At 52.5% G+C, this 26,808-nt stretch overlaps 2 protein-coding genes across 2 annotated transcripts in view; both read left to right on the forward strand.

Moving 5' to 3' along the window:
* The window catches only part of PPP5C (protein phosphatase 5 catalytic subunit), a 43,079-nt gene extending 22,049 nt beyond the window's left edge, over window positions 1-21,030 (forward strand). The window contains exons 3-13 of the mRNA XM_033223757.1: window positions 5,673-5,820; window positions 6,512-6,633; window positions 13,418-13,483; window positions 13,802-13,900; window positions 14,780-14,885; window positions 17,065-17,207; window positions 17,340-17,427; window positions 18,357-18,397; window positions 18,502-18,680; window positions 20,220-20,301; window positions 20,462-21,030. Of these exons, the coding sequence (XP_033079648.1) occupies window positions 5,673-5,820; window positions 6,512-6,633; window positions 13,418-13,483; window positions 13,802-13,900; window positions 14,780-14,885; window positions 17,065-17,207; window positions 17,340-17,427; window positions 18,357-18,397; window positions 18,502-18,680; window positions 20,220-20,301; window positions 20,462-20,524 (1,137 nt within the window). The 3' untranslated portion in view covers window positions 20,525-21,030. The remainder of the gene's footprint in view (window positions 1-5,672; window positions 5,821-6,511; window positions 6,634-13,417; window positions 13,484-13,801; window positions 13,901-14,779; window positions 14,886-17,064; window positions 17,208-17,339; window positions 17,428-18,356; window positions 18,398-18,501; window positions 18,681-20,219; window positions 20,302-20,461) is intronic.
* A 3,614-nt stretch (window positions 21,031-24,644) lies between these two features.
* Window positions 24,645-26,455, forward strand: LOC117091341 (60S ribosomal protein L18a-like). The gene is made up of 2 exons (XM_033223586.1): window positions 24,645-24,699; window positions 25,812-26,455. The coding sequence occupies exons 1-2, from the start codon at window positions 24,645-24,647 to the stop codon at window positions 26,438-26,440; spliced, it is 684 nt and encodes a 227-aa protein (XP_033079477.1). The 3' UTR covers window positions 26,441-26,455.
* The last annotated feature ends 353 nt before the right edge of the window (window positions 26,456-26,808 follow it).

Genomic DNA, 26,808 nt, shown 5'->3' on the forward strand with positions numbered 1-26,808 from the left:
AAAAAAAAAAAGAAAAAAAGAAAGAAAAAGATAAAATCTAGTACACCTGTTGAGGGCACTTACCATGAATAGAGCTTGTGGGACTGGAAATTTCTCTGGGTGAGTCAGTGAGTGAGTGGTGAGTGAATGTAAGATTAGGACAGTACTGTAGATGTCTGTAGCCTTCATAAACACTGTACACTAGATTCTACTAAAATTTATTTTTAAAAAGTTTTGGTTCTTCAATAATAAATTAACCTAGTTTACTGTAACTTACTTTATAAACTTTTTAATTTTTTAAAACTTTCTCACTTTGTTGTAATAACACTTAGCTTAAAACACAGATGTACAGCTGTACAGAAATATTTATATCCTTATTCTGTAAGTTTTTTTCTGCTGAAAAAAAATTTCTTCTGCTTTTTAAACTTTTTTGTTAAAAACGAAGACACGAACACAGACATTAGCCTAGGCCTACACAGGGTCAAGAGATCAATATCGCTGTCTCCCGTCTCCACACCCCGTCCCACTGGAAGGTCCTCTGGGGCTGTCATACATGTGGAGCTGTCATCTAGGGTGACAGTGCCTTCTGGATAGCCCTGAAGGACCTGTGTGAGGCCCTTGAGAAGCTGGTATTGTTTTCAGAAAAATGTCCATGGTGGTTTGCTTGGCTTCTGTTTTCATCATGGATTTGTGTGATTCATGGCGTTGCGCTAAGACACTCCTATGGCTGCGCTGTCACTAGGCAGTAGGACTATTTCATCATGTTTATTTTCTGGGACCACACTTGTATATGCGGGCCACTGTTGACTGAAACGTCATTATACAGCTCATGACTGTATATGTGTCTCTCACTCTGTCGCCCAGACTGGAGTGCAGTGGCGCGATCTCAGCTCACTGCAAGCTCCGCCTCCCGGGTTCACGCCATTCTTCTGCCTGAGCCTCCCGAGTAGTGGAGACTACAGGTGCCCGCCACCACACCCGGCTAATTTTTTTTTTTTTTAGTAGAGATGGGGTTTCACCGAGTTAACCAGGATGGTCTCGATCTCCTGACCTCATGATCCACCCGCCTCGGCCTCCCAAAGTGCTGGGATTACAGGCGTGAGCCACCGCGCCCGGCCTGTGTGTGTGTCTCTCTCTTACTGGTTCTGTCTCTCTGGAGAACCCTGACTCGCATGATGGATCTGCCCCTCATTGGGTCCTTTTCCAGAAGACACACCTCTGTTGTTCTTTCCTGTCTATGCTTGGAACTTGGGTGCAGACCTAGGCCAGATCTGGGGACTCCTTCTGCACTCCCTAGCCCTTCCTGGGATCTCCTGGTTTTTGTTCTGTGGCTTTGGGTTCCTTACAGCAGAGTCCAGCACAGTCAGTTAGAAATGCGTGTTGCCTTGCAAGCGAATACTGGTGCCTGTACACCTGCAGCATGGATCTGTGAAAGTAACAGGAATCGTCACAACCACTGTTTAATCCAGCACTCGCCATGGCCCAGGTCGTGACCTTCATGCAGTAATAACTCATTTCATCTTCACAGCTATCCTGCACAATGGAGACTTTCTTTATCCCTGGTTTATAGGTGAGGAAACCAAGGCCCAGAGGGTAGTTCCCTCCACTGAGGTTGCACAGCCAGGAGGTGGCAGCTCTGTCCCAGAGTCAGGCCGTAAGCAGGGCATGCGCAGCAGGTCCGAGTTTCTCGGCACAACACTCACCCTTAGTTCAGGCAGTGTACCCTGGTGCTCTCGCCTCTGACTTATTATCCAGAGAATGCTGGGTGTAACTTGCCAGACTCATTCACCAGAAACTAACCCCATAGGGTGAAAACCCTCATGTCAGGCTTCAAGCTGTCACTGGGCAGTGGCATTTCCTGCCCTGGAAACCTGACTTCCCCCAGCTGCCTGCATGCCTCAGGTGGGCACGGCTCCCGCCTGGGCTGCAGCTCATTGTCTGCATGTTGGAGATACTCAGAATGCCCTGTTACACTTTGTACTGTGGGTCCGCTCCACGTGGGATCTTGATGCTGCTCTATCATCCCTCACCCTCAGTTTTAAAACCCAAGCAGTTCTGAAGAACAGTTCTGCTAAGTTTGGGCAACTCATTCGGTGGCAAAACCTGACCTGAACTACTAAGAAGCTGCTGGTGGTCTTGATTACTCTCCAGTGGCATGTCTGGAGGTTTTGCTGCAGAAATGGCTGTGTGTGTGCGTGTGATTGCTAGGTACTGCCCTGGACCTGCTGGGGGTGTCCTGTGATAGAGCATGTACACCAAATCGTGGGGTTTGTTTTGTTTTGTTTTGTTTTGTTTTGGGTTTTTTTTGAGACAGAATCTCACTGTGTTACCCAGGCTGGAGTGCGATGGCACAATCATGACTCACTGCGGCCTTACCTGGGCTCACGCAATCTTTCCGCCTCTGCCCCCCAAAGTAGCTGGGACTACAGGCATGCACCACCACACCTGGCTAAGTTGTTTTTTTTTTTTTTGTATTTTTTTCTAGAGACAGGACTCACTATGTAGTCCAGGCTGGTCTTGAACTCCTGAGCTCAAGTGATCCTCCCACCTCAGCCTCCCACAGTGCTGGGATTATAGGCATGAGCCACCGCACCCAGCCATCCACCAAATCACTTTACTAAAATCCAAAAACATTCCCAATCCCCAAATACAGGCAGCCCCCAGGGCTGCTTCGGGGATTGTAAACCCGTGTTACCATTTCACCAGCTCCAGACATCATTACCCATGAGTATTCGCCACTGAAGGTAATGCTTTTAGAAACAACTTATTTACTTAGCACTGTGGATTCACATGCAGTTGTAAGAAGTAATGTAGAAATCCCAGTTTTCCCTAAAGGTATATCTGGCATAACTACATGCATATCACAGTCAGAATACTGACCTTGATACACTCCAAATGCCAGTTCTTTAGAAAAGAACAGTTCCGTGTGAAGTTCTGACCCCGTGGGCCTTCGGGAGCTGAGTCCCCTCCGGTCCAGAGTGAATGAGCTTCCCTAGGGGCAGAAGCCCAGCGGGGCATCTGCACTGTCCAGCTAGACCTCGCACGTCGCAGCAGCTGCAGTAGCAGCGGGCCTTGGGATGAGCACTTGCCTGCTGCCGCCTGGCATTAAGTTCTCACGACAGCCCTCCAGGGGGTGCTGGCACCACCCCTACTTTCTAGAAACTGAGGGAGGCTTGAGACGTGAGGCCGCCTGCCCTGGCAGACTTGGATTCAGACCCAGGAGGCGTAGTCCCAGAGCCCGCGCTCATAACCACTGCCCCACGCTGCCTCCCTGGAGGGCGTGCAGTGTGCCCTGGGGACGAGCGGCCTAAGCAGAGAGGGGAGGTGGCAGAAGGGGAGCCCCTCCCAGCGTGCATGGTGGAAATCAGGAGCCTGGACTTGGGCGCAGGTTAGCCTGGGAGAGAAGGGAATCCTGGCTTCTGGGTGGGCACCTTCACCTCCCCGGGCCTTGGTTTTCTGTCTGTCCGATGAGGATTGTGAAAACACTGCCATGTAGAGGTGCAGGGAGGACAAATGAGCAAGTGAATTGCTCACAGGGTATGAGGCGCATAGTCAGTACTCCAGAAGGGGGCTGTGTATTATTACTGCTTCCGCTGCCTCTGTTGCTAGTCCCCTCCCTTTCTCCTGCCTGCACTGTCATTGTTTGCCTTCATCTTCCTTCCCAGCCCGCCCATCCCGGGAGAATAGGAGACTGGCGGGGAGGAAATGCTCAGTCACTCATTCATTTGTTTGGAGAAAGAAGGGAAGGGAAATTCATTCACTGCTGCAAGCACAGCTATTTCTGAGCCTCAGCCCTGCCCTCACAGGGCCCCCTTCCAGTGCGGTGGACAGACGGGTTCCCAGCAGGGCTCATGGCTGGAACAAGGGAGCCCAGGGGCCTTTAGGAGCCCAGAGAGGGTGCCTGACCCAGCCTCTGGGACTTCCTAGAGGAGGGGACAGTGGGGTTGAGACCTGGAGGAGGAGGTGGAGGTGCGAATGAAGTGCTCTGGGCAGAGGCAGCCTGCACAAAGGCCCGGAGCCAGCACGCTGGGGACATGAGTGGTCTGGCTGGGAGGTATAGAGGGGTGGGAGGAGCTGCATGGGCCAGGCCACATGCTGATTTGCACACCAGCCGGGTGTGCACACATAACCACTCCCCATTGGGAAGGATGCTAGGGGCTGCCTGGTGCTGTCCTCCCCTGCCTTACACCCACCCACAGCCCAGGTGGAGCTGCCTGGCAGGGTGCCCTGGGCCTGCCGAGACAGGGAGGAGGCCGTGGCCTGCTGGGCGTGGGCTCTTCTCACCCCGCTTGACATGCACACCTGTTCCCAGCGTGGATGAACCTCACCCTCACCTCTGTCACACCAGCCTGCAGGGGTCAGTGGGTGTCTCTGTGGAGGTTTTTGACTCACGCGGCCAGGCTTTCCACCAGAGGCCACCCCTGCTCCTTGAGGGCCGGCCCTGGGGCCTCCCAGTCTGTCCTCTGGCACAGGAGCTGTAGGGGTCCGCTCCTGGGGAGGCTAAGGCTGGTGGGCAGGTCAGACAGGGTCTACATGACTAAACTGAGACTCAGAGAGGTGAAGTCACTTGCCCAAAGTCTGCAAGTAAGTAGCAGAGCCAGGATCCGAATCCAGCTCCCAAATCCAGTCTGCTTTTCAGGTTAGAAGATCCGAGTTTGCAGGAATCGGAGTAAATAAGATGGGGAGAGGGGAGGGGACAGGGCTCCCTTCACTGGGAACTTGCTCTGTCCCAAAGCCGCACGCCCCACGCCTGTCGTCTGATCTAGTCATCAGCGCAGCAGCCCCAGAACGGGGACCGTGAAGAGCAGTGGGCGCCCACGTGGAGTTTCCTTTCACCTGGCACCACTGTGCAGGGTTCACAAGCATTCACCCGTGCAGCTCTCACAGTGGCCTTCTGAGGGAGATACGGTTCTCAGTCCCACCTCAGAGGGAAACTGAGCCACAGAGGCAGACTCACCTGCCTGAGGTCACCCAACTCATGACCTGCAGAGCTGGGATTTGAACCCAGTGTCCGGGATCTGTGACCCTCAGTTCCTCTCTTCAGTGGACAAAACAGGGAAATCCTTTGTCCCAGGCCTCCCCACAGGGTGAGCGAAGGAAGTAACAGCACTCAGTGCTGCTGCCCGCCTGCCCCTGCTGCTTGCCAGGCCTTGTGTGTTACTTATTCCTTCCCACAGCCCTGGCGGGGGAGCCCTGTATCACCTCCCTGTTAGAGATGAGGTCACCTGGGCTTGGGGAGCCGATGTCGTCCAGCAAGTCATTGGCCCTTTGCGTGAGTCTGGGCTGTTCCTGTGACTGTAGACCCGGCCAGGCCCTTCCTCTCATGCTCCTGCCGCCTTGGTAGTCACGATAGTAGCATCAGGACGTGTGCTTGGGACGCCGCTCCCCCCACAGGGATTCTCACAGGGCACCCAAAGCTGAGCCCATAACCCTCAGACAGGCAGTTGTTTGATTTTAGCGCACTCTTGGCTAAGATTGATGAAGTGCGCCCGTGCGGGCAGCTTTGCTGTGCCCAGTTTTGGGGTGCAGAAACCAAGGCTCAGAGGTTAAACAAGTCCAGGGTTGCACCGTCAGCACCTGGCGCCCAGGCGGTCTGACTTCCGTGTTCATGGAACCCAGGGCTGGGCAGCCTGGGGGCAGCCACTGTACCCCCACCTCAGCCTCAGCGTGCACACCCCTTCCCTCCCCACCAGGTGGTCAAGGTGAAGCCCCACGACAAGGACGCCAAAATGAAATACCAGGAGTGCAACAAGATTGTGAAGCAGAAGGCCTTTGAGCGGGCCATCGCAGGCGACGAGCACAAGCGCTCCGTGGTAGACTCGCTGGACATCGAGAGCATGAGTGAGTCGGGCCCGGGCGCCCCATGCTCCAGCCCAGAACATTCCACACGGGCCCTCTTCATTCCCTGGGGGTGGGGTTGGGCTCAGGGGTGGCCCCTTGTTCTGTCCCCAGCCTGCTGTCTGTCGCTCCTCTGCCTGTGTTCCAGGGCACTTCATCCACAGCCCAAAGCTGGGCCTCACGCTTCCCAATGAGCGAGACTGGGGAGCCGCGGACCCACTGCCAGCTCACGGGCCCTCCCTCCGGGTAGTAGCACAGGCCCCACAGGCTGTGTCTGATTCACCTCGAGGTGCTGAGAAGATCCAAGTGATTGTTCTGGATCATCCCACAGATGATTATTGAGCATCTCCTATGTGCTAGGCACTGGGGGTACAGCTATGAACAAAGCCCTCCCTGTCCTCATGGAGCTGATATTCTAGGAGGGAGATAAGATGATGAACAAGTCACGAAATGAGTAGTGCTAAGTGCCATAAAACTGAATAGGGTAAAAGGGGGTGGGTGAAGGAAGAGAGGGAGGTCAGGAAGAGGCCTCTGGGCCAGACCTGACCCAGGAGGGGACTCTTCACTTGCTCCGTCCCTCTCTAGACCTGTGTGTCCAGAGCCAGGTTTGCCCCATCCCTGGGAGCGAGACCTCTTCCCCACTCACAGTGGCTGTGGTCACTGACTCTCGTGTACCCCCTCGTTCACACCCCAGCCATTGAGGATGAGTACAGCGGACCCAAGCTTGAGGATGGCAAAGTGACAATCACTTTCATGAAGGAGCTCATGCAGTGGTACAAGGACCAGAAAAAATTGCACCGGAAATGCGCCTACCAGGTAATGCACCTGTCAGGTACCGGGCACCCAGGAACCCTTGGATGGCATCACAGTGCTGCCAGCCGTGGGCACTGAGCAAAACGACAGGAGGAGGGCGGCCACGACAGCCAACACTGAGTCGTGTGCCAGACACTGTGCCGAGGACTTCCCACAGAATCTCATCTCATCCCACAGCAGCTTGGGGCGGTGGCAGGCAGTGCCGTTTGACAGATGCAGGGACAAAGAGCCAGAGAGGTCAGGGTGAAAGGTGAAGAAGCAGCGGAGTCTGTTGCTTGGAGTTCTCATCCCAGGCTCTTGGGCAGCTGTGGCTGCTGGTTGTTGCAGGCTGTTTGGGACCTGATGGTGGCTCCTAGTCCTGAGACCACCCCCCGCTCCAACCCAGGAGGGCAGCTGGCCACAGGGTGTTAACTGGTTGAGTGAGACTCAGGCTCTGGTATCCCATCTGGACAAGGCCCCCTGCCCTGACCTCTCAGGGACCTTACCATAATTTTGAGGATCTGCCGAGATCCACCACCTCCTGGGTTGGTTGTGACGATGCGGGACTTCTTGTGAGTCAGGTTGACAGGCAGGTGACTCTTACAGAGTGTGCAGGCCATGTGGGAAGCTGCCACTTGATAGATCCTAGAGAGCCAGGCAGCCTGGGTTCAAATCTCTGCCTTCCCACATACTAGCTGTGTGCCTGTGGGCAGATGGCTTCACTTCTCTGTACTTTGATTTCCTCCCCTGTACAGTGGAGATAATCATATTGTCTCCACTAAGGGCTGTGGTAAGGAGTAACTGTGTGTAATCCACATCATTGCTTCAAATAGTGCCTAGCACTTGGTTAGTGCTCTGTATGGGTTAGCTGTTGATGATGGCGTTGTTAAAGGTAAGAGAGGAGGAGGAATGTCCACATTCCTGGTTGTTTTTAATTGAAGTATAATTAACGCACAATAAAATACACAAATCTTAAGTGTCCAGTTACATGAGTTTTTATAGTTTTATGTGCCCACTGCCCAAACAAGTTACAGAACACTTCCATCAACCAGAAAGCTCCCTTTGACCCCTTTCTAGTCAGCCCTCACTCCCGTCCCAGGGACAACCACCGATCTGAGTTTTCACCACTGTAAATTAATTCTGCCTGGTTTTGAATTTCATGTCAATGTCAAATGGACTTAGAACAGTTAGTGTCTCTTCTTTCATGTGACACGGTGGGAATCATACATGGATGTTGTGTGCATCAGTAGCTCAAGTCCTCCGTTGTCTGAACAGCCCATGATTTGTTTATGCAGTCTTTTGAGAGACATTTGGGTTATTTCTACTTTGTAGCTTTTATAAGTATAAGCCGCTATGGACTTTCTTGGACAGGTCTTTTTGTGAACATGGTTTCATTGTTCATGTTGAATTTCTCTATTGATTGTCTTTTTTGTTTCATTGATTTTTTCATTCATTATTCTGTATGCATGCTTGAGGCTTAATTTGCTTTCTTCTGGCTTCTGAAGATGAACTTTAGTGCTGTTAATTTTACCTGTTTTCTTCTAAGCAAAGCACTTAAAACTAAATTTCCTTCCAGGCAGTGCATTAGCTGCGTCCCATGAATTTTGATATGTAATATTTTCGTTATCATTGACTTAGAATTTTTTTCTAATTGTCTTTATGGTTTCTGATTTTGTCCATAGGTATTGTTTAACTCCCAAATATTTGGGGACTTCTAGATGTTACTGTTACTGATTTCTAATTTGGTCAGACAACACACTCTGGATGATTCCATTGGGACTATTTTTAGTTCTGTCTTGGCACGCATGCAGTATGTACTGGAAAATAGTGTGTATTTTGCAGTCATTAGTCATAGGGCTCTATAAATGTCAATTAGTTCAAGATGGTTGAGACTGCTGTTAAAAATCTTTTCTAGCCTATTTTTTTCTAATTGCTCAATCATTTATTGGGAGGGGGCTGTTAAGAGTTCTGATTGTACTTGTGGATTTGCCTATTTGTCCCTATAATTCTCAGTTTTTACTTCCTGTATTTTGAAATTTTTATTAGGTACACAATTGGGATTGTTATGCTTTCTTGATGAATTGACTCATTATGATGAAGTGACTTTGGTACTTTTTGTCTTGAAATCCATTAAACCAGATTTTTACACTTAATATTTGCATACTATAACTTTTCTACCCTTTTGTATTTAACCCATTGGTATCTTTATGTTTAAAATGTTTTTCTTATAAACAGCATATACTTGGGTCTTGCCTTTTTATCCAGTTGGACAATCTTACTTTTTTTTTTTTTTGAGATAGAATTTCGCTCTTGTTGCCCAGGTTGCAGTGCAATGGCAGGATCTCAGCTCACTGCAACCTCTGCCTCCCGGGTTCACACCATTCTCCTGCCTCAGCCTCCCAAGTAGCTGGGACTACAGGTGTGTGCCACCACACCCAGCTAACTTCTGTATTTTTAGTAGAGATGGGGTTGTACCACGTTGGCCAGGATGGTCTTGATCTCTTGACCTCATGATCCACCCGCCTCAGCCTCCCAAAATGCTGGAATTACAGGCATGAGCCACCATGCCTGGCCTAATTTTTGTATTTTTAATAGAGACAGGGTTTCACCATGTTGGTCAGGTTGGTCTCAAACTCCTGACCTCAGATAATCCACCCACCTCGGCCTCCTAAATTGCTGGGATTACAGGTGTGAGCCACCATTCCCGGCCAGTCTTTACCTTTTAATTGTAGTGCTTAGTTCATTTATATTTAACTATCAGCAGTCATATGATTGCATTTCAATCTAGATATTTCAGTCTAGATATCTCTCTTCTATATGTCCCATTTGTTTTTGTTTTTGTTTTTCCCATTTCTCCTTCTTTGACTTTCTTTTGTGTGAATCAGGAATATTTTAGCATTTCATTTTATCTGTTTTATTGAAATTTTTGTTATACTTTTGAATGTGTGTGGCGAGGGGTGGAGTGTTCAGTGGTTTTTATCTTTTATCTCACTTTTTATCTTTTAGGTTTTATCTCACTTTTTATCTTTTAGGTTTACACACCTAAGCTATCACTTTCTCAACTAATAAACACATGATGACACAGAGCAGCCCTTCTCAGCTGAGGCTCTATTGAGAGAATTAAGCCCTAACTCCCTTAGGCATCCATTGTATCCACAGTGAATTAACTTCTCTCCTGTGAATCTGTGTGCTCTCCTTGGGAGAACTGAGCAGGTATCACTGGAAATATTTTTTGTGAGGCGTAATCGTTTCCCAGAACCCTGGATGAAAAAGGCTGCTCCAGAGATTACAGTGTGTAACTTTAACTCGTCCTATTCTACTTTCAAATAATAATATGATACTTAATGGACAATATAAGAATCTTACGGCCTGAGGCAGTGGCTCATGCCTATAATCCCAGCAGTTATGGGGGCCGAGGCAGATAAATCACTTGGGGTCAGGAGTTCCAGACCAGCCTGGCCAACATGGCAGAAACCCCATGTCTACAACCCTGTCTCTACTAAAAATACAAAAATTAGTCAGGCGTGGTGGCGTACACTTTTAATCCCAGCTGCTCAGAAGGCTGAGGCAGGAGAATCACTTGAACCTAGGAGGCGGAGGTTGCCGTGAGCCAAGATCGTGCCACTGCACTCCAGCCTGGGCAACAGAGCAAGACTCCATCTCAAAAGAAAAAAAAAAGAATCTTACAATATGGTGATTCCTTTTATTTTCTCCCAGCCTTTGTGCTCTTGTCATGCTTATGCATCTGCTGTAAATACATTGTTGTCATTTCCTTAAATAGACGCTAGTCTTCTAAAGAGACATATGTATGAATACACGGAAAATGTCTTGTGTATGTACCCCTTCTCCTGCTCCTTGCTTCTTCTTCCATATGTGGGTTTCTATCTGCTGTCATGCCCTCCTGCCTGAGTACTTTTAGCGCTTCTTACAGTGTACATCTGCTGTAGACTAATTCTCTCAGCTTTGGTCTTCCTGAAAATGTTTTTGTTTTGTCTTCATTTTTAGGGGTATCTTTGCTGGATGTAGAATTCTAGGTTGACATTGTTTCTTTCAGTGCTTTAAATGTGTGTGTGTGTGTGTGTGTTTTTCCATTGCCTTTGGACCTCCATTGTTTCTGTGAGAACTCAGCAATCATTCATATCTTTGTTCCTTATAGTCTGTTTTTTTCTTCACTGGTTTTAAGGTTTTATCTTTGGTCTTTAGTAGTTTGACTATGATGGGCTTTGATGTGCTTTTTTTTGCATCTATCCTATATTCACTGAGCCTTTTTGATCTGTGGGTTAATATCTTTCATTAGTTTTGGAAAGTTCTTAGCCATTATCTCTTCTTATGTTTCTTCCCATTTCTGCTCTCCTCCATCTGGAAAGCTAATAACATGCTTTTTAGACCATTTGATACGATTCCTTAGATTTTAATGAGTTGAATTTTTAAATTCTTTTCACGATTTTTCCTCTGTGTATTTCAGTTTGGGTGACTTCAGTCGTCCTTATGTTCACTGATTCTTCGTAACTGCTGTGAAGCCCAACAAATGAATTATTTATTTCTTATATTGTATTTTTTATTGGTGGCATTTTCATTTAGTTGTGTTTTTTTTAATAGACTTTTCTTCTCTGTGTCTCATGTGTTCATGCATATTGTCCACCTTTTCCACCAAGTCCTTTCACACATTTACCATGGTTATCTTAATTAAAGTCTCTGGTAGTTTCATCATCTGGTTCATCTCTGAGTCTGCTCTGTTACCAGTTCATCATGTATCTTATAATTTTATTGTATGCCAGGCATTTTGTATAAAAGAACATTAGAGACTGAAGTAAATAAAGATTTTCCTCAGAAAATGGCACACCTAAGCTGGGCACGGTGGCTTAGGCCTGTAATCCTAGCACTTTGGGAGGCCGAGGCATGCAGATCGCTTGAGCCCAGGAATTCAAGACCAGCCTGGGCAACTTGGAGAAACCCCATCTCTGCAAAAAAAAAAAAAAAAAAAAAAAATACAAAAATTAGCCAGGCATGGTGGTTGGCACCTCTAGTCCTGGCTACTTGGAGGCTGAGGGGGGAGGATCATCTGAGCCTGGGAGGTTGAGGCTGCAGTGAACTGTGATCGAGCTACTGCACTCCAGCCTGGGTGACAGAGTGAGACCCTGTCTTAAAACAAATAAACAAATAAGAAAACGGCACACATTTCTTCTGTTGAGCCGCAAGAGGGAGGGGCTGTGTGAACCTCATCTGTAGTTTAGGGGCAACTTTTGTTGGAGTTTCTTTACCACTGGCTTTAAATGTGTTCAGAGTAGAATTAGGAGTTTCCCTTCAGCAGACCTTGGGATCTTAGCCCTGGCAGAATTCCAGGGATGTCTTTATGTTTTAAAGTCGCCAGCTTTTGGAACTGTGGGAGACCTCAGGTATTCAGCCCTGCCGTCAGACTACTGTGGGGCCGCTGGGGTGTTCGCTGCTCTCCAGTCTCACCCCTCTTCTGTACCTCAGGAGGTTTCTCTCCACCTCACTTCCTCGCGCCCAACCTTCCATGAAGCCCGTGTGAGGGAGTTGGCGGGGGCAGAGGCGGGCTGTGCTGGGGCTCCCTGGAGTCCTCATCTGTCACGCCAGCCCCCACATGGTCATGAACTTCCACTCATTTCCCCTCACGCGCAGCCCCGGGGCATCCTGCCCTCCTGCCAAGCACCAGGATGAAAGCTGTGGGCTCCTTCCCCAAGGAAAGGCTCGTCCTGTCTGCATTTTGATTAATTTAGGTCCCTTTGCATTGCCAGCCCTCAGATGGCTTTCAGTTTGATTTTGTTGCTTGCTTGGCTTCTTTTCATCTTTAGGGCGAGACAGTCTTTTGTAGCTTTTCTGCCTTCTGACTGGAAGTGGGTGCCTCCTGCATTTTCTTAACACCTTTTCCCCAGCTTATTTTGGAAACTGTCAAACCTACAGAGAGCTGAAAGAACAGTACAGTTAACATCTATCCACCCTTCACCCACTTTCACCACTTGTGAACATTTTAATGCGTTGACTTAATGTGTCTGTCTGCTTATATATGCATTTGTATGTGTATACTTTTTTTTTCCCCTAACCCATTTGAGAGTAACTTGCAGTCATAATAACCTGGATCTCCCAAAAACAAAGACGTCCTCTTGTATGACCACAGTTGAATTGTCCTACCTTAGAAATTCATCATTGATGCGAAAACATTAAGGTAGACAGTCCACAGGCCATCCGGAAAATCTGGAAACATTGACAGATAGGCATGTCATTGTCAAGGTCATCTCCAGTCTGTGAAAAATAAATCATCTGCATTTCTAGACATCTGTTAATATATTAATTCTCCCCAGCTTTCCCTAAAACATCCTTTGTAGCTGCTTTTTAAAAATTCAGGGTCCATTGAAAGCACCAGTGTTGCCTATGACCTGCCTTTTTACCTCTTTTTAAAAACCTGGAAAGTCTCACTTCTTTTTTGGGAGACTCTTTTATGACCGTGACATTGAGCTGTGTCCAGGCCAGTTCTTTTATAAAATGTTCTACGATCTGGATTCATGCATGTATCTCCACATGATGCTGAGTGTTTTCAGATAATTCAAGAACCAGGTTTCACATGAAACAATCGCAATGCTTCAGCACTGCACAGTCCACAGAAGCCTGCGGCTGCCTCTGGCCTCACCTGCCCCCGCTCCCCCAGGCCTCCCCTGCCCTTTTTCTTCTCTCCCTGCTTCTCCCTCGCCCTCAGCCCAGCAGCGTCTCCTGGGCAGTCCAGGCTCTTGGGGCTGGGTTGGGTAGCAGCCCCTGCAGCCGGTCCCACTGAGTCTGCCCTGCCTTCCAGATTCTGGTACAGGTCAAAGAGGTCCTCTCCAAGCTGAGCACGCTCGTGGAAACCACACTCAAAGAGGTGCGCGTTGTGGGGCAGTGGGGGGAGGGCCAGCGGGGGTGGGCTCTCTGGCTGGGGAGGGGCCACAGAGCTCAGGAACTCACGGATCCACCTCCCTGTCTCCCTCACACCCCCACCCCTGTGCCTTTCCTCCTGAATATCCCATTTCTCTGCTGGCCTCTTGGTCTCTGTCCCACCCTCTTCGTTTGTGTCCCCTGCTTGTGTCTCTTGCATGATTCTTCTCGGTCTACTGTGAACTCTTACCCTTCCCCTCACCTCTGCCCCCTCCCCACGTCTCTCTCTGGGCCCCTCCCTCTCCGGTGGCCTCTTTTCTTTCAGACAGAGAAGATTACAGTGTGCGGGGACACCCATGGCCAGTTCTATGACCTCCTCAACATATTCGAGCTCAACGGTTTACCCTCGGAGACCAATCCCTATGTATCCTTCTCAGCAGAGCCACCCTTTCCCCACCTCCACCCGCAGCCCCAGCCTCAGATCTGCAGAGGGGGAGGAGCCCCTGCCAGGGAAAAGACGTGACCTTGGAAAGGAGAGGCCTGGCCATGCTGGGGCGCCAAGGTGTGGGTGGAGCTGCAGGCTGGCCACGCACCCCAGACTCCAGGCTGGGACAGGCCTGGGCCAGCACCCAGCGGCTGTAGGACCTGAGCTGGTAGCTCAGTCTCTCTGGGCCCTGGCTTGTCTTCGTCTGCCTCAGGATCGCATTTGAATGGCACCTGGCACTGGCCACACCTGGGTTCCATCCTGGCTTTGCCACTTCCCAGCTGTGTGAGCGAAGCAGGTTACTTCACTGCTTAGTGTCACAGTATCCCCACTTGCAAAGGGGGGTGATAATATGTGCAACCCTGTTACTCAACAGTTCCTGAGAGGACAGGCTAAGAACAGGGCCTGGCCCACGCTCGATGCTGTGTAAGTATCTCTACATATTATGGTATTTGCTTGGTGAATGGTGGGAGGGTCTGTGTCCCATCTCCCCTGTGGCTCAGGCTTGTCTGAGGAGAGCTGAAGCAGGTGGACTGACTGGTCCCCGCACCTCCCCACCACTGGCTTTCCTGGGAGACAGGAGGCAGGGTCCTCAGTGCCATACTACTGAGGCTCAGCGACCAAGCTCTGGCTGGAGCCACAGTGAGGAAAGGGTTAGAAACCCAGACCCCTTGCACCCTGCCAAGTCCTCACTGATTGGGAGGTGCTGACAGGAGCCTTGAGACCAGGCAGGAGCAACCCATCTGGCCCATCTTCTGCCACCACCCCCCACCCCACCCCTTCCCCTCCACGCTTGCCATGTTTTCCTTAGCAGGACAGATATTTAATGGTGACTTTGTGGACCGAGGCTCCTTCTCTGTAGAAGTGATCCTCACCCTTTTCGGCTTCAAGCTCCTGTACCCAGATCACTTTCACCTACTTCGAGGTGAGCTGGGAAGGGACAAGGTTTGGGTTCATTGTGGGGTCCTGGGTGGGGCACTCACTCTGCAAGGATAATAGTTGCAGCTGTATTTATTTTGTGGACTCGGAGATCATTCACAGGGCGGCCTTTTAAGGTTGAGTATGTTGTGCACTGCACAATAACATCACGCCAAAGGACGCATGTATATCATAGTGTAGAAACGGATGTTTACTCTGACCATTTTTCAGCAGATGGCAACAAGGGTCTGAGGATGGGCCCCTTTTTTCTGATTTGCACGAGGGCATGAAACAGGCTCCTGGGTTGCCCTAAATCTGGCACTAAAGTTAAGCTGAGTGACAGAGTGAACAGACCAGGGCCTGAGGGTGGGAGTAAAGAGACTGTTGACAAGGCAGCTGTGCCCCCTCAGATTCAGGCTTGGTGTCAGATTTGGGTTCTCTTGATTGAAGTAGAGCCTGGAACTGAGTGTGGTGGTTCACACCTGTAATCCCAGCACTTTGGTAGGCCGAGGTAGGAGGATCACTTCAGCCCAGGAGTTTGAGACCAGCCTGGGCAACACAGTGAGACCTTGTCTCTAATAAACATTTTTTAAAAGGCCGGGTGCTCATGCCTGTAATCCCAGCATTTTGGGAGGCCAAGGCAGTGGATCACCTGAGGTCAGGAATTCAAGACCAGCCTGTCCAATGTGGTGAAACCCTGTCTCTACTAAAAATGCAAAATTATCCGGGCATGGTGGCTCACGCCTGTAATCCCAGCTACCTGGGAGGCTGAGGCAGGAGAATCGCTTGAACCCGGGAGGCACATGTTGCAGTGAGCTGATATCACGCCACTGCACTCCATTCTGGGTGATAGAGTGAGACTCAGTCTTAAAAAAAAAAAAAAGCCAGGCATGGTGGCACTGTGCACCTGTAGTCCTAGCTTCTTGGGTGGCCAAAGTGGGAGAATTGCTTGGGTCCAGGAGTGTGAGGCTACAGTGAGCCATGATCACACCACTGCACTCCAGCATGGGGAACAGAGCGAGAACCTGTCTCTTTGAAAAAAAACAAAAAAAATGAAATTTGAAGTAGAGCCCCGAGTATTTGCTGGAGGAACAGACACAGGTGTGTGATAAAGAGGGAACAAAAGGGGCCCTCTAGGGTTTTGGCCAGAGCATCTGGAGGACTGTGGCTGCCAGTAACAAAGACGGGGAGACGTAGAGCAGGGTGTGGCCAGGAGCTGAGGAGCTCCCCTTTGGAAGTGGCTGTGAGACTCAGGAGACATGGGATGTGGGTGAGGTTCCGAGGGGTGTTGAAAATATAAGTTTCTTGGTGTCCACATGAGATTAGACAAGAGGAGTTCACCAGGATGTGAGGGCCACACAGGGGAGGCCCTGCCCATGGCAGGGTTGGGGTGAGTTGGGAGGGGAGTGATAGGCTGGGGCGAAGCCTGCATGCCTGTGTCCCTGGGCTCACAGGGTTCATGCAGCAGTGCCCAGCACAGGGCCATAGCTCAGGAAGCCCCTACTGTGGGCCTTCCTGAGTGCAGGAGGCAACAAGCACTCAGGCCAAGGAGTTGGACAAGCAGAGTCTGAGCAGATGCGAGACTGGGCAGCCTTCTCCTTGCCCCCAAGCTCTGGAAGGGAAGAAGGAGGCCAGGTGCTTCTGTCTGAGACAGAAGGATGGAGCTTGGCATGGGCTGGGCTGGGGCACATGCTCTGCGGATGGGCCTACTTTTTGTTTTTGAGACAGGGTCTTGCTCTGTTGCCCAGGCTGGAGTGCAGTAGCATGAGCATAGCTCACTGCAGCCTCTGCTTCGTGGACTCAAGTGATCCTCTGGCCTCAGCCTCCCAAGTAGCTGGCACTACAGGCACGCACCACCATGCCCAGCTAATTTCTAAAATTGTTTTGTAGAGAGGTTTCAGTATATCGCCCAGGCTGGTCTCAAATTGCTGGGCTCAAGCAGTTCTTCTGCCTTGGCCTCCCAAAGTGCTGGAATTATAGGCATGAGCCACAGTGCCTAGCCTTGGACCTACTTTTTGTCAAGATTCCACCCTTGGTACCTCCAATCTGGAAGGCACCACAATGGGAGGCGTGAAGCCCACGGGGGCAGGGAACACACGCACAGTTCTGGGCCTTGAGGGTGCCTGGCTGGAGGACACTGATGTACCTGGAGGCTGAGCTTTCTCTTCTGTCCCCATGTTTTCCAGGCAACCACGAGACAGACAACATGAACCAGATCTACGGTTTTGAGGGTGAGGTGAAGGCCAAGTACACGGCCCAGATGTACGAGCTCTTCAGCGAGGTGTTCGAGTGGCTCCCGTTGGCCCAGTGCATCAACGGCAAAGTGCTGGTGAGGATGGCGTGAGCCCTGAGTGTGGGTTCCCCGCCTAGCCACACCTGGGCAGGTGTGTGCTGGTGAAGGAAGTCGGGGCCTGTGGGTGGCTGGCACCTTCCCTCACAGCGGCATCCCCCAACTCCCCAGATCATGCACGGAGGCCTGTTCAGTGAAGATGGCGTCACCCTGGATGACATCCGGAAAATCGAGCGAAATCGACAACCCCCAGATTCAGGTGAGCGGGGTGGGGCCGGGTGTCTCCAGCAGAAAGGGGCAGCCTGGGCTGAGATCTGCCCTGCAGGCCGGCCCTGCCTCAGAGGATGGGCTTTGTGCCCTTGCAAGGAACAGCGGGTCTGAGCCTCAGTGTCCTCACCTGTGACTTGGGCCAATGCACCTCCTTCGTGGGGTTGTGATGGCGAGCACAGTCATGACCGTGGTGCAGGGTGAGGGCACGGTGACCCCTGAGCACGCCTGTCCTTATTTGTGAGTTCAGTTGTGGACCCCTGGAGGGAGGGGAGGTCTTGGGGCTCCTGTCCTGGTGGCAGGCACACCTGAGAGAGTTCACGCACCGGTGCACACGCACATGCACACTGTAAGTGCTGCAGAGGACATGGATTGGGTGGGCCCGTTCCGTGTGGTCGGGAAGGCCCTCCAGGGAGGCGAGGTTTGAGCTGACACTGCAAGAAGCAGAGGCGTCTGGCGAGCATATTCCAGGCTCGAGGAGGGGTCCCAAGGCAGGGAGAAGTTGGCGAGCAGGCAGGGCTGTGCTTTGAGGGCTGACGTTGGACATGGGGTTCACTGGGCCCAAATCCTGTGGCGCCTTACAGGCCTCAGTGAGGACTTTGTTCCTAGGGCAGTGCGGAGCTGCCAAAGGCTTTGAGCAGGGAGAGGGCCTGATCTGAATAGTGGCGTTGAAAGCTCTGTCCGGCTTTGGGGCCATCGGGGTTGAGTGGGGTGTGGAGGGCAGATCAGCAGAGCGGGTGGGGGTGGCTCAGAATCACAGTCACCTGTCCTGAATGTCCATGTCCGTGCTGGATGTCCCCTGCCCAGTCTCCACCCAGGCTGTGCCATGGGGTGGGCACCTGGCCAGGCCAGGAGGTGGCCTGTGAGTCACCACCCCGGGGAGGTGGACGGGTTCCTAATGTTTTCCTCACTGCCCACCAGGTCCCATGTGTGACCTGCTCTGGTCAGATCCACAGCCGCAGGTGAGTCTGGGGTGGGGTGCAGGGCCGGCGGGTGTGGGCTGTGGGCAGCAGGTGGAGGCAAACAGTCATCCTGAACCCCGTCTCTCCCATCTGCCCACCCTCAGAACGGGCGCTCGGTCAGCAAGCGAGGCGTGAGCTGTCAGTTTGGGCCTGACGTCACCAAGGCCTTCTTGGAAGAGAACAACCTGGACTACATCATCCGCAGCCACGAGGTCAAGGCCGAGGGCTATGAGGTGGCTCACGGAGGCCGCTGTGTCACCGTCTTCTCTGCCCCCAACTACTGGTATGTCTTTGCCTTTCCTGCCCAGGGCCTCTGCCAAGCCATGGGTTTTTGTCTTGGCTTTGTTTTGCCTTTTTATGATGGAACATTTCAAAGACAGGCAAGAGCAGATAAAAGAGCATGACAAACACCCCCGTGAGCATCACCCACTTCTGCAGCACCAGTGGGACCAGCCTGCGGGCACTGACCAGCTGCCCCGTGTTACAGCAAGCCCCGGGCACTTTACCTTCCTCCCATTGATTGCCCAGCACGTTTCAGAAGGAAAGGGGTCTTTTTCTTTTTTTTTTTTTTGAGACAGAGTCTCGCTCAGTCGCCCAGGCTGGAGTGCAGTGGCGCAATCTCCACTCACTGCAAGCTCCGCCTCCCGGGTTTACGCCATTCTCCTGCCTCGGCCTCCCGTGTAGCTGGGACTACAGGCGCCCACCACCTCGCCCGGCTAGTTTTTGTATTTTTAGTAGAGACAGGGTTTCACCGTGTTAGCCAGGATGGTCTCCATCTCCTGACCTCGTGATCCGCCTGTCTCGGCCTCCCAAAGTGCTGGGATTACAGGTGTGAGCCACCGCGCCCGACCGGGGTCTTTTTCTTAACCACAATATCATGTTCACACTTTTAAAAAGGAGTGCTGGCTGGTCACGGTGGCTCACGCCTATAATCCCAGCACTTTGGAAGGCCGAAGCGGGCAGATCACCTGAGGTCAGGAGTTCGAGACCAGCCTGGCCAACATGGTGAAACCCCGTCTCTACTAAAAATACAAAAAGTAGCCAGGCATGGTAGTGCACACCTATAATCCCAGCTACTCGGGAGGCTGAGGCAGGAGAATTGCTTGAACCTGGGAGGTGGATGTTGCAGTGAGCTAAGATCGCGCCACCGTACTCTAGCCTGGGCAGGAATAAGACTCCATCTCAAAACACACACACACACACACGAAGGAGTGCTGATCCCTTGCCCTCACCCGAATCCTGCCAAGTTCTCTTTCTCCTGGTCTCTCCTAAGTGTCTTTTCCAGCTGACTTCTTCCAGACAGGACCCAAACAAGGCCCACATTTTCTGTCTCTTTGCCTATGAGTTCCCTGTCTCTCCCCACCCCCATCATTTATTTGTTGAAGAATAGGCTTCTTCAACAAATTCTTCTTCAACAAGAATAGGCCTGCTGTAGAGTCACCTGTGTCCTGGACTAGGCTGACTGCATCCCCGTGGTGCCGTGTGACACGTTCCTCTGTTCTCTGCGTCTCCGGGTGGGCAAAGCTAGAGGCGTGGTCAGATTCCTAGTGGGGTCTGGCGAGCATCCACCTCCGTGAGCTACACCCTGCCCCTCCCTGCTCCCGCTTCCCCCACTCCCACCCTCTTTTCCCATCCTCATCCCCCTGCCCTTCCCATTCTTTCCCCTTGGATTCCTGTCTTTCCCGTCCGTCTCTCTGTTCATCTGTGTCTGTCGTGGCTTTGTCCCTCCCTCTCCCTCTCTCTTGTCTCTTCTTGCCCAGCCCTTCCTTGTCTTAACCCTCCAGCCCTGACCACCCTGTGCACTCTGCTCCTGTCCCTGCAGCGACCAGATGGGGAACAAAGCCTCCTACATCCACCTCCAGGGCTCCGACCTACGGCCTCAGTTCCACCAGTTCACAGCAGTGGTGAGTCACCCCTCAGGGCCCCCGCCCTTCCCATCCTGGCCTGGGGACAAAGAGGCTGAGACCCTGGTAAGGGACGGGGATAGGTTCCGCCGGTGGGTACTCTGGGTGCTCAGGGGCTCCGTTGTGACTTCTGTCCATCCCACCTGCCCCGGCCCCACAGCCTCATCCCAACGTCAAGCCCATGGCCTACGCCAACACGCTGCTGCAGCTAGGAATGATGTAAGGCGACGGGCGGGGCGGCCTGCACCCCAGGGCCCCTCCACTCCCACCGGACCCCGGCCCTGGGCCAGGGGCAGAGCAGGCCCCGCCCCAGGGCAACGTTGGACCCCCTTTTACTTTGTAAAGTTTGTATTTATTCCCCTTTAGGTTTGCAGAGGGGGTAGGGGCAGAGTCAGGGGCTGGCCAGAGGGTCTGCTCCCTGGACAGAGAGGAAGGAGGTGGAGCAGCTGGGGCTGGGGGCACAGCCCGGGCATTCTGTGGGGAGGCCGTCCTCGGGGTGGGGTGGGGCTGAGTGGCTGCCCTGCCCTCCTCGTTTGCATGGCTCCTCCCCCACTCAAGCAATAGGGCCCTGCCATAGGAAGACCCCCAGAGAGAGGGTCAGCAGGGGGGCCTCGCCTGCGCCTCCCCTTCTGTAGCCTCATGGTGGGGCTAGGCTGGGGCTCACCCCCCTCCCCAGCTATTTTATGTCTGTAATTAAATATGTTAAAATAAAGTCATTATCGGAAGTCAGCTTGTCTCTGGATGGTGGAGCCGCAGGAGCTGCCGTGGTTGCGTCACTGCCTGCCTGCTGAGGAGATCCGGAGGGTGGGGAGGCCACGAAGTCCCACTGGCCAGGCCCACCCAGCTCTGCGCTGACAGCTCAAGTGGCCGCTGCCTCCGCCCAGCACCGTGGGCTCCGGGGGAGAGTTCTGTCACCTGGGTAGGGCCGATGAGGCCAGCACTGAGTGGAGCAGAGAGGAAGCTGAAGAAGCTCCTCACCCTTTGCTGGCTCCAGCAACAAGCGTGACAGTGCTGCTCCCTGCTCCCTGCTCAGGGTAGGCCCAGCAGTGGGCCTAGCACGATGAGGCAGGCGTCTCCAGTCATCGAGGGAGACCAAGAGGACCCTTGTCTCACTCCCAGGTGGCTCTTAGTCACGGTTAACGCTGGATCCCATTCAGGCTGCCCCACTAGGCCTCGGTCCTCCAGAGAGATTGTGTTTCCAAGTTTGAGCTCCTCTGGACTCAGCTTTCTCCGGTGATAAGTGGCACTGGGGGATGGTCTAGAGCAAATGACTCCTGCAGGGCCGAGTCCAGGAGCGTTGGGCCCTTTGGAGGCCTCCCAGGCAGACATGAGGCATCTGCCGTCCTGATTGCGCGTAGGTGCTGGGGAGGCGTTCTCTAAGGCCCATCAGCCTGGCAGTGAGTGCACCGCCCTCTGGGGGCAGGTGTGCCAGGCTCCGGAAGCCAAGTACACATGGCTTCGGGAAAACAGGCCCGAGGCCCAGGTTGCCAGTGCCATTCACTTCCCTGGGAAAGACAAAAGCAGCCACCATGGCTGTCGGGAGGGTGCGCCAGACCTGATGGGAGCCTCGGACTCACTAGGTGTCGGGGTTCCCTGCCGCTGCAGTTCAGGAGCTCTCCCGGGACCCAGAGCAGCCATTATCCTCACAGTGAGGGTCCAGTACAGTGAAAAGATGGGGGTGAGAATGAGCGGAGGGAAGAGGCGGGCGTGAGTGTCCTGCTGCCCTCTCCTGTGGAGTCGTGTGGACGGCGCTCATTTTCCCCGTGTGGATGCGACAGCGTACTGGAGTGTGGTCACCTAGGGAAGCTCACCCGGGCCTCTGCATCCAGAGTTTTCTTCAGGGGTTGGTCATGGGGACTGCTCACCTCACATGGTTGACCGTAGCCTCCAGAGAGACCCACGGCCCCCGCCCTAAATCACATCCTTAGCATAGACTGTCCACCGTGGCCCAGGGCCCCAGATAAAAGAGATGTTCCTATGAGGGAGGACACGCCACAGGCTCCCAGGTGACCTCCAGGAGCCTGCCTTTTTTTTTTTTTTTTTTTATACTTTAAGTTCTAGGGTACATGTGCATAACGTGCAGGTTTGTTACATATGTATACTTGTGCTATGTTGGTGTGCTGCACCCATCAACTCGTCATTTACATCAGGTATAACTCCCAATGCTATCCCTCCCCCCTCCCCTCCCCATGATAGGCCCCGGTGTGTGATGGTCCCCTTCCCGAGTCCAAGTGATCTCATTGTTCAGTTCCCACCGATGAGTGAGAACATGCGGTGTTTGGTTTTCTGTTCTTGCGACAGTTTGCTGAGAATGATGAGCCAGCCTTTTCTTTAGTCAAGGCTACTCCCGTGCTGCACAGCTGCATAGCAAACACCCTAACCCTCACCGGCTTAAACAGCGCACGCCTTACTGCCTTCCTCAGTCCTGTGATTGGATGGGCTTGGCCGTGCAGGGCGCACCTGAGGGCTGCGGCATTTGTGGTTAGGGGGCATTTGGGGCTGGAGGCATCGGAAGACTCGCCCGGCTGGACTCCGTGGGGGCTGACTCCCGTGACTGCAGTTGCTGTGGGCCGTTAGCTGGGCCGGCACTGGGGCGCCTGCGTGTGGCCTTCATGTGGCCTGAGCTGCTCTCACTGTGGCAGCTGGGTCCCTCATGGGAGCATTCAATGTTTATATTTAAATCAACCAACTGCATTCCAGCTGTAGCACTTGCCTCAGCAATGTCCTGCCTCACATTCAATTGTCTCTTTCATTTCCTTCAATCTGCAACGTTTCCCCAGCCCCTCTTTGTCTTTGACATGGACGTTTGTGACGATCACCCTCCTCCCCCTCCCCGAGACTGAAGAAGGCTCCCTGTCTGGCCGCCGTCTCCTCCCCGCCGGGTGCGGCTGGGCTCTCCAGTGGGAGCGCCGCGGAGGGGACACAGCAGAGGCCCATGCTTGTGATGGACCTTGCGGATCCTTTTCCCCCATTCTGTCCTTTTTTGTTAAATGGTGGTGAAAAGCACATAACATAAACTGTACCACCTTAACCATGTGAAAGTCTATATCCCAGACTGTCTTTTATCTTTAGACTTCACTTGTGGTTTGTTGCCACGGTACAAGTTTATTTTTATGAAGCCAAATGTATCAGTATTTCTTTAATTGTGCTGGCGTGGGAGTCGGTACTTCTCCCTACACCCGGGTCTCAGGGAAGTTCCCTCCGGTTTCTTCTTTATGTCAAGATCTCCAGTCTATTTGGAGTTCCTTCTTGTATGTGATATGAGGAATGGGTCTAATTTTATCTTTTTCCAAGTGGCTATTGGAGGAAGTTTTTAAACGAGAAGAGAAATTCAGAAGATGCTGCAAGAGATGGGGTCTTTACCGCAACCAATGTCTTGGTAAAGTCAGAACAAAGAGACTCAGGCACATCCACCAGAAGGACCAGAACTTTGAGCAGATCAACGCCACAGAGCTGGGCGCAGGGAAACGGAAGGGATATGGGAGGGAGCGAAAGCATTTAATGGGGGAAGGTCTGGGTAAGCCCATACGTTTTGGGGAATCAAGGGGGATAAATACACGTGAGTAGGGCTCTGAAGTTAGAGGCAATGAATTTAACAAAAAAGAAACAGTAACTTCCAAAAGGGAGTGTGACCGAGAGACACCCATAGAGGCAGGTGATGAACATCCCGGGCTGGCCGGGCACGGGGGCTCACGCCTGTGATCCCAGCACTTGGGAAGGCAGAGGCATACGGATCGCTTGAGCACAGGAGTCTACTGAAGTAGGGGACACCTTACAGTTTGGATCAGGGTCATCAAGCTGGGGACGTGCCAGGCACACGGAGGTGGGGGAGATGCTGGGGGCAGGTGTGGACACGAAGCAATGGTGTCGGAGGCTGCTGGGGAGTCTCAGGGTCTGGCAGGAGCAGATGTGAACTCCCAGGAGTCGTGGACATGAATTAGGGGTCCTAAGAAGCCTCACCACCCACCAAGGAAGCTGTGAAGTAAAGACCAGAGAACCCGGGGGAGGATGGACCAGGATGGACCCAGGCATCCACCCAGCTGGATGGAGCAGAGACTCCAAGGCAGGAAGGACCTGAGTTCTGTCTCCCTGTCGTTCTCTTGGTCCCTTTCACACTGTCTTCCCCGGCCCTCATCTGTCAATGGCCATGATTAGGTCACAGACCCAAGCTCTGGCCACCAGGGCAGGCAGAGAGATGACCTAACGTCCATAGCACCAGTGGGGGGGAGGGGGCCTGCCTCCCACCTGTGGGGGGGTGTCAGTTGCTTGGCAGCCAGAGGGACAGGCCACCACCCCACCCCTCCTTGCCAGCACCACACCTGGCAGATGGAGGAACTGGGCCCATGGTTCCCTCTGCCCACACCCTCCTGTGGCTCTCATCTCCGGGGTCCAGCAGATGTGGGGAGCCAGGTTGAGGAATTTGGACACTGGAAAACGTGTGGAAGCAGTGAAAACCTGAAGGGACCAGGAGGGGCAGGGTGGGCACCCATCTCAGGATGAGTCGAGGAGCAGCAGGGTGATTCTCCACGCCTGGCCCCTTGGCTCTGTTCTAACAGTTTACACGCATTAACATTTCATTCCAACTCAGTCAGACACTTTTCAGATGCCAGTTTGCAGATAAGCAAGTTGAAGTACAGAGAGGTTAAGTTACATACTCAGAGTCACACAGCCAGCAAGTGGCAGAACGGGACTTGAGCACCAGCTGACTGGCTGCAGAGTCTGTGCCCTGAACCAGTTTGCAGTAGCACTGAGCGCTTTACGTGTCAGGCGGTTTACAGGCACTTAGGGTCTTTGCAACCGCCCTTTGATGCCAAATGCTAAAATAATATCTGGGGAAAAGATTTGACCCCTTTTAGCAAACAAAAATTTTATGATGGCAAGAATTTATCCTGCCTGGTTAATCTGATTTTTCCATTTTTAGTACATGGATGGTCCCTAACCTTACCCCTGAATAGAATCACGACTTTCCCCAGAGCTGTGCAGCTCTCAAGGCTTTTTTTTTTTTTCCTGAGATGGAGTCTGGCTCTGTCGCCCAGACTGGAGTGCAGTGGCGCGATCTCGGCTCACTGAAGCCTCTGCCTCCCGGGTTCAAGCCTCCTGAGTAGCTGGGATTTTTAGTAGAGATGGGGTTTCACCATGTTGGTCAGGCTGGTCTCGAACTCCGGACCTCACGTGATCTGCCCGCCTCGACTGCCCAAAGTGCTGGGATTACAGGCGTGAGTCACCACGCCCGGCCTCAAAGCATTTTTGTTAGCGGTCTTTTTAAGATTTCTCCACCGGGCGGGGTGGATCACGCCTGTAATCCCAGCACTTTGGGAGACCCAGGCGGGCGGATCAGAGGTCAGGAGTTTAACACTAGCCTGGCCAACATGGTGAAACCCCGTCTCTACTAAAAATACAAAAAAATTAGCTGGGCGTGGTGGCACGTGCCTGTAATCCCAGCTACTCAGGAAGCTGAGGCAGAATTGCTTGAACCGGGACTCAGGAGGCGGAGGTTGCAGTGAGCCGAGATCGCTCCACTGTATTCCAGCCTGGGCTACAGAGCGAGACTCCGTCTCAAAAAAAGAAAATTCTCGCTTTTGCGGGTGGCGGCGAGCGCGGAGAGGACGCCGTGAAGGCTTCGGGCACCCTACGAGAGTACAAGGTGGTGGGTCGCTGCCTGCCCACCCCCAAATGCCACACACCGCCCCTCTACCGCATGCGAATCTTTGCGCCTAATCCTGTCGTCGCCAAGTCCCGCTTCTGGTACTTCGTATCTCAGTTAAAGAAGATGAAGTCTTCAGGGGAGATTGTCTACTGTGGGCAGGTGTTTGAGAAGTCCCCACTGCGGGTGAAGAACTTCGGCATCTGGCTGCGCTGTGACTCCCGGAGCGGCACCCACAACACGTACCGGGAATACCGGAAGCTGACCACTGCGGGCGCTGTCACCCAGTGCTACCGAGACGCGGGCGCCCGGCACCGCACCCGGGCCCGCTCCATTCAGATCGTGAAGGTGGGGGAGATCGCAGCTAGCAAGTGCCGTCGGCCAGCTGTCAAGCAGTTCCACGACTCCAAGATCAAGTTCCCGCTGCCTCGCCGGGTCCTGCGCCGTCAGCACAAGCCATGCTTCACCACCAAGAGGCCCAACACCTTCTTCTAGGTTCAGGGCCTTCGCCCGGGTGTGCCCCAAATAAACTCAGAAACGTCCCGGTGGGGAAAAAAAAAATTCTCTTGGAACTGTTCTGTGACTGTCAACTGCATGGCGCTAGGGGGCGCTGCAGCACCACGGTGTTTTATAGTCATTACAACACTTCTCCAGCAGATGGCGGCAAAGTGTTGGGGAAAGAGGGTGCCCTTTTGCCAATCCCCATATATTTTTCTGATTCTCATTTGTATGGTATGCAAACATTTTCAGTTCTCAAAATCTGGTCTCAGCTACCATTCTATTTGAGGCTTACGCTTCTCTGTTTCCCGTCCACTCTGGGCCGAAGTCTTCCTGTCAGTGAAACAGGGATGTTTAAAGCAGTC

Source organism: Trachypithecus francoisi, unplaced genomic scaffold (assembly GCF_009764315.1).
Source record: "Trachypithecus francoisi isolate TF-2019V2 unplaced genomic scaffold, Tfra_2.0 Lachesis_group12, whole genome shotgun sequence".
Lineage (NCBI taxonomy): Eukaryota > Metazoa > Chordata > Mammalia > Primates > Cercopithecidae > Trachypithecus > Trachypithecus francoisi.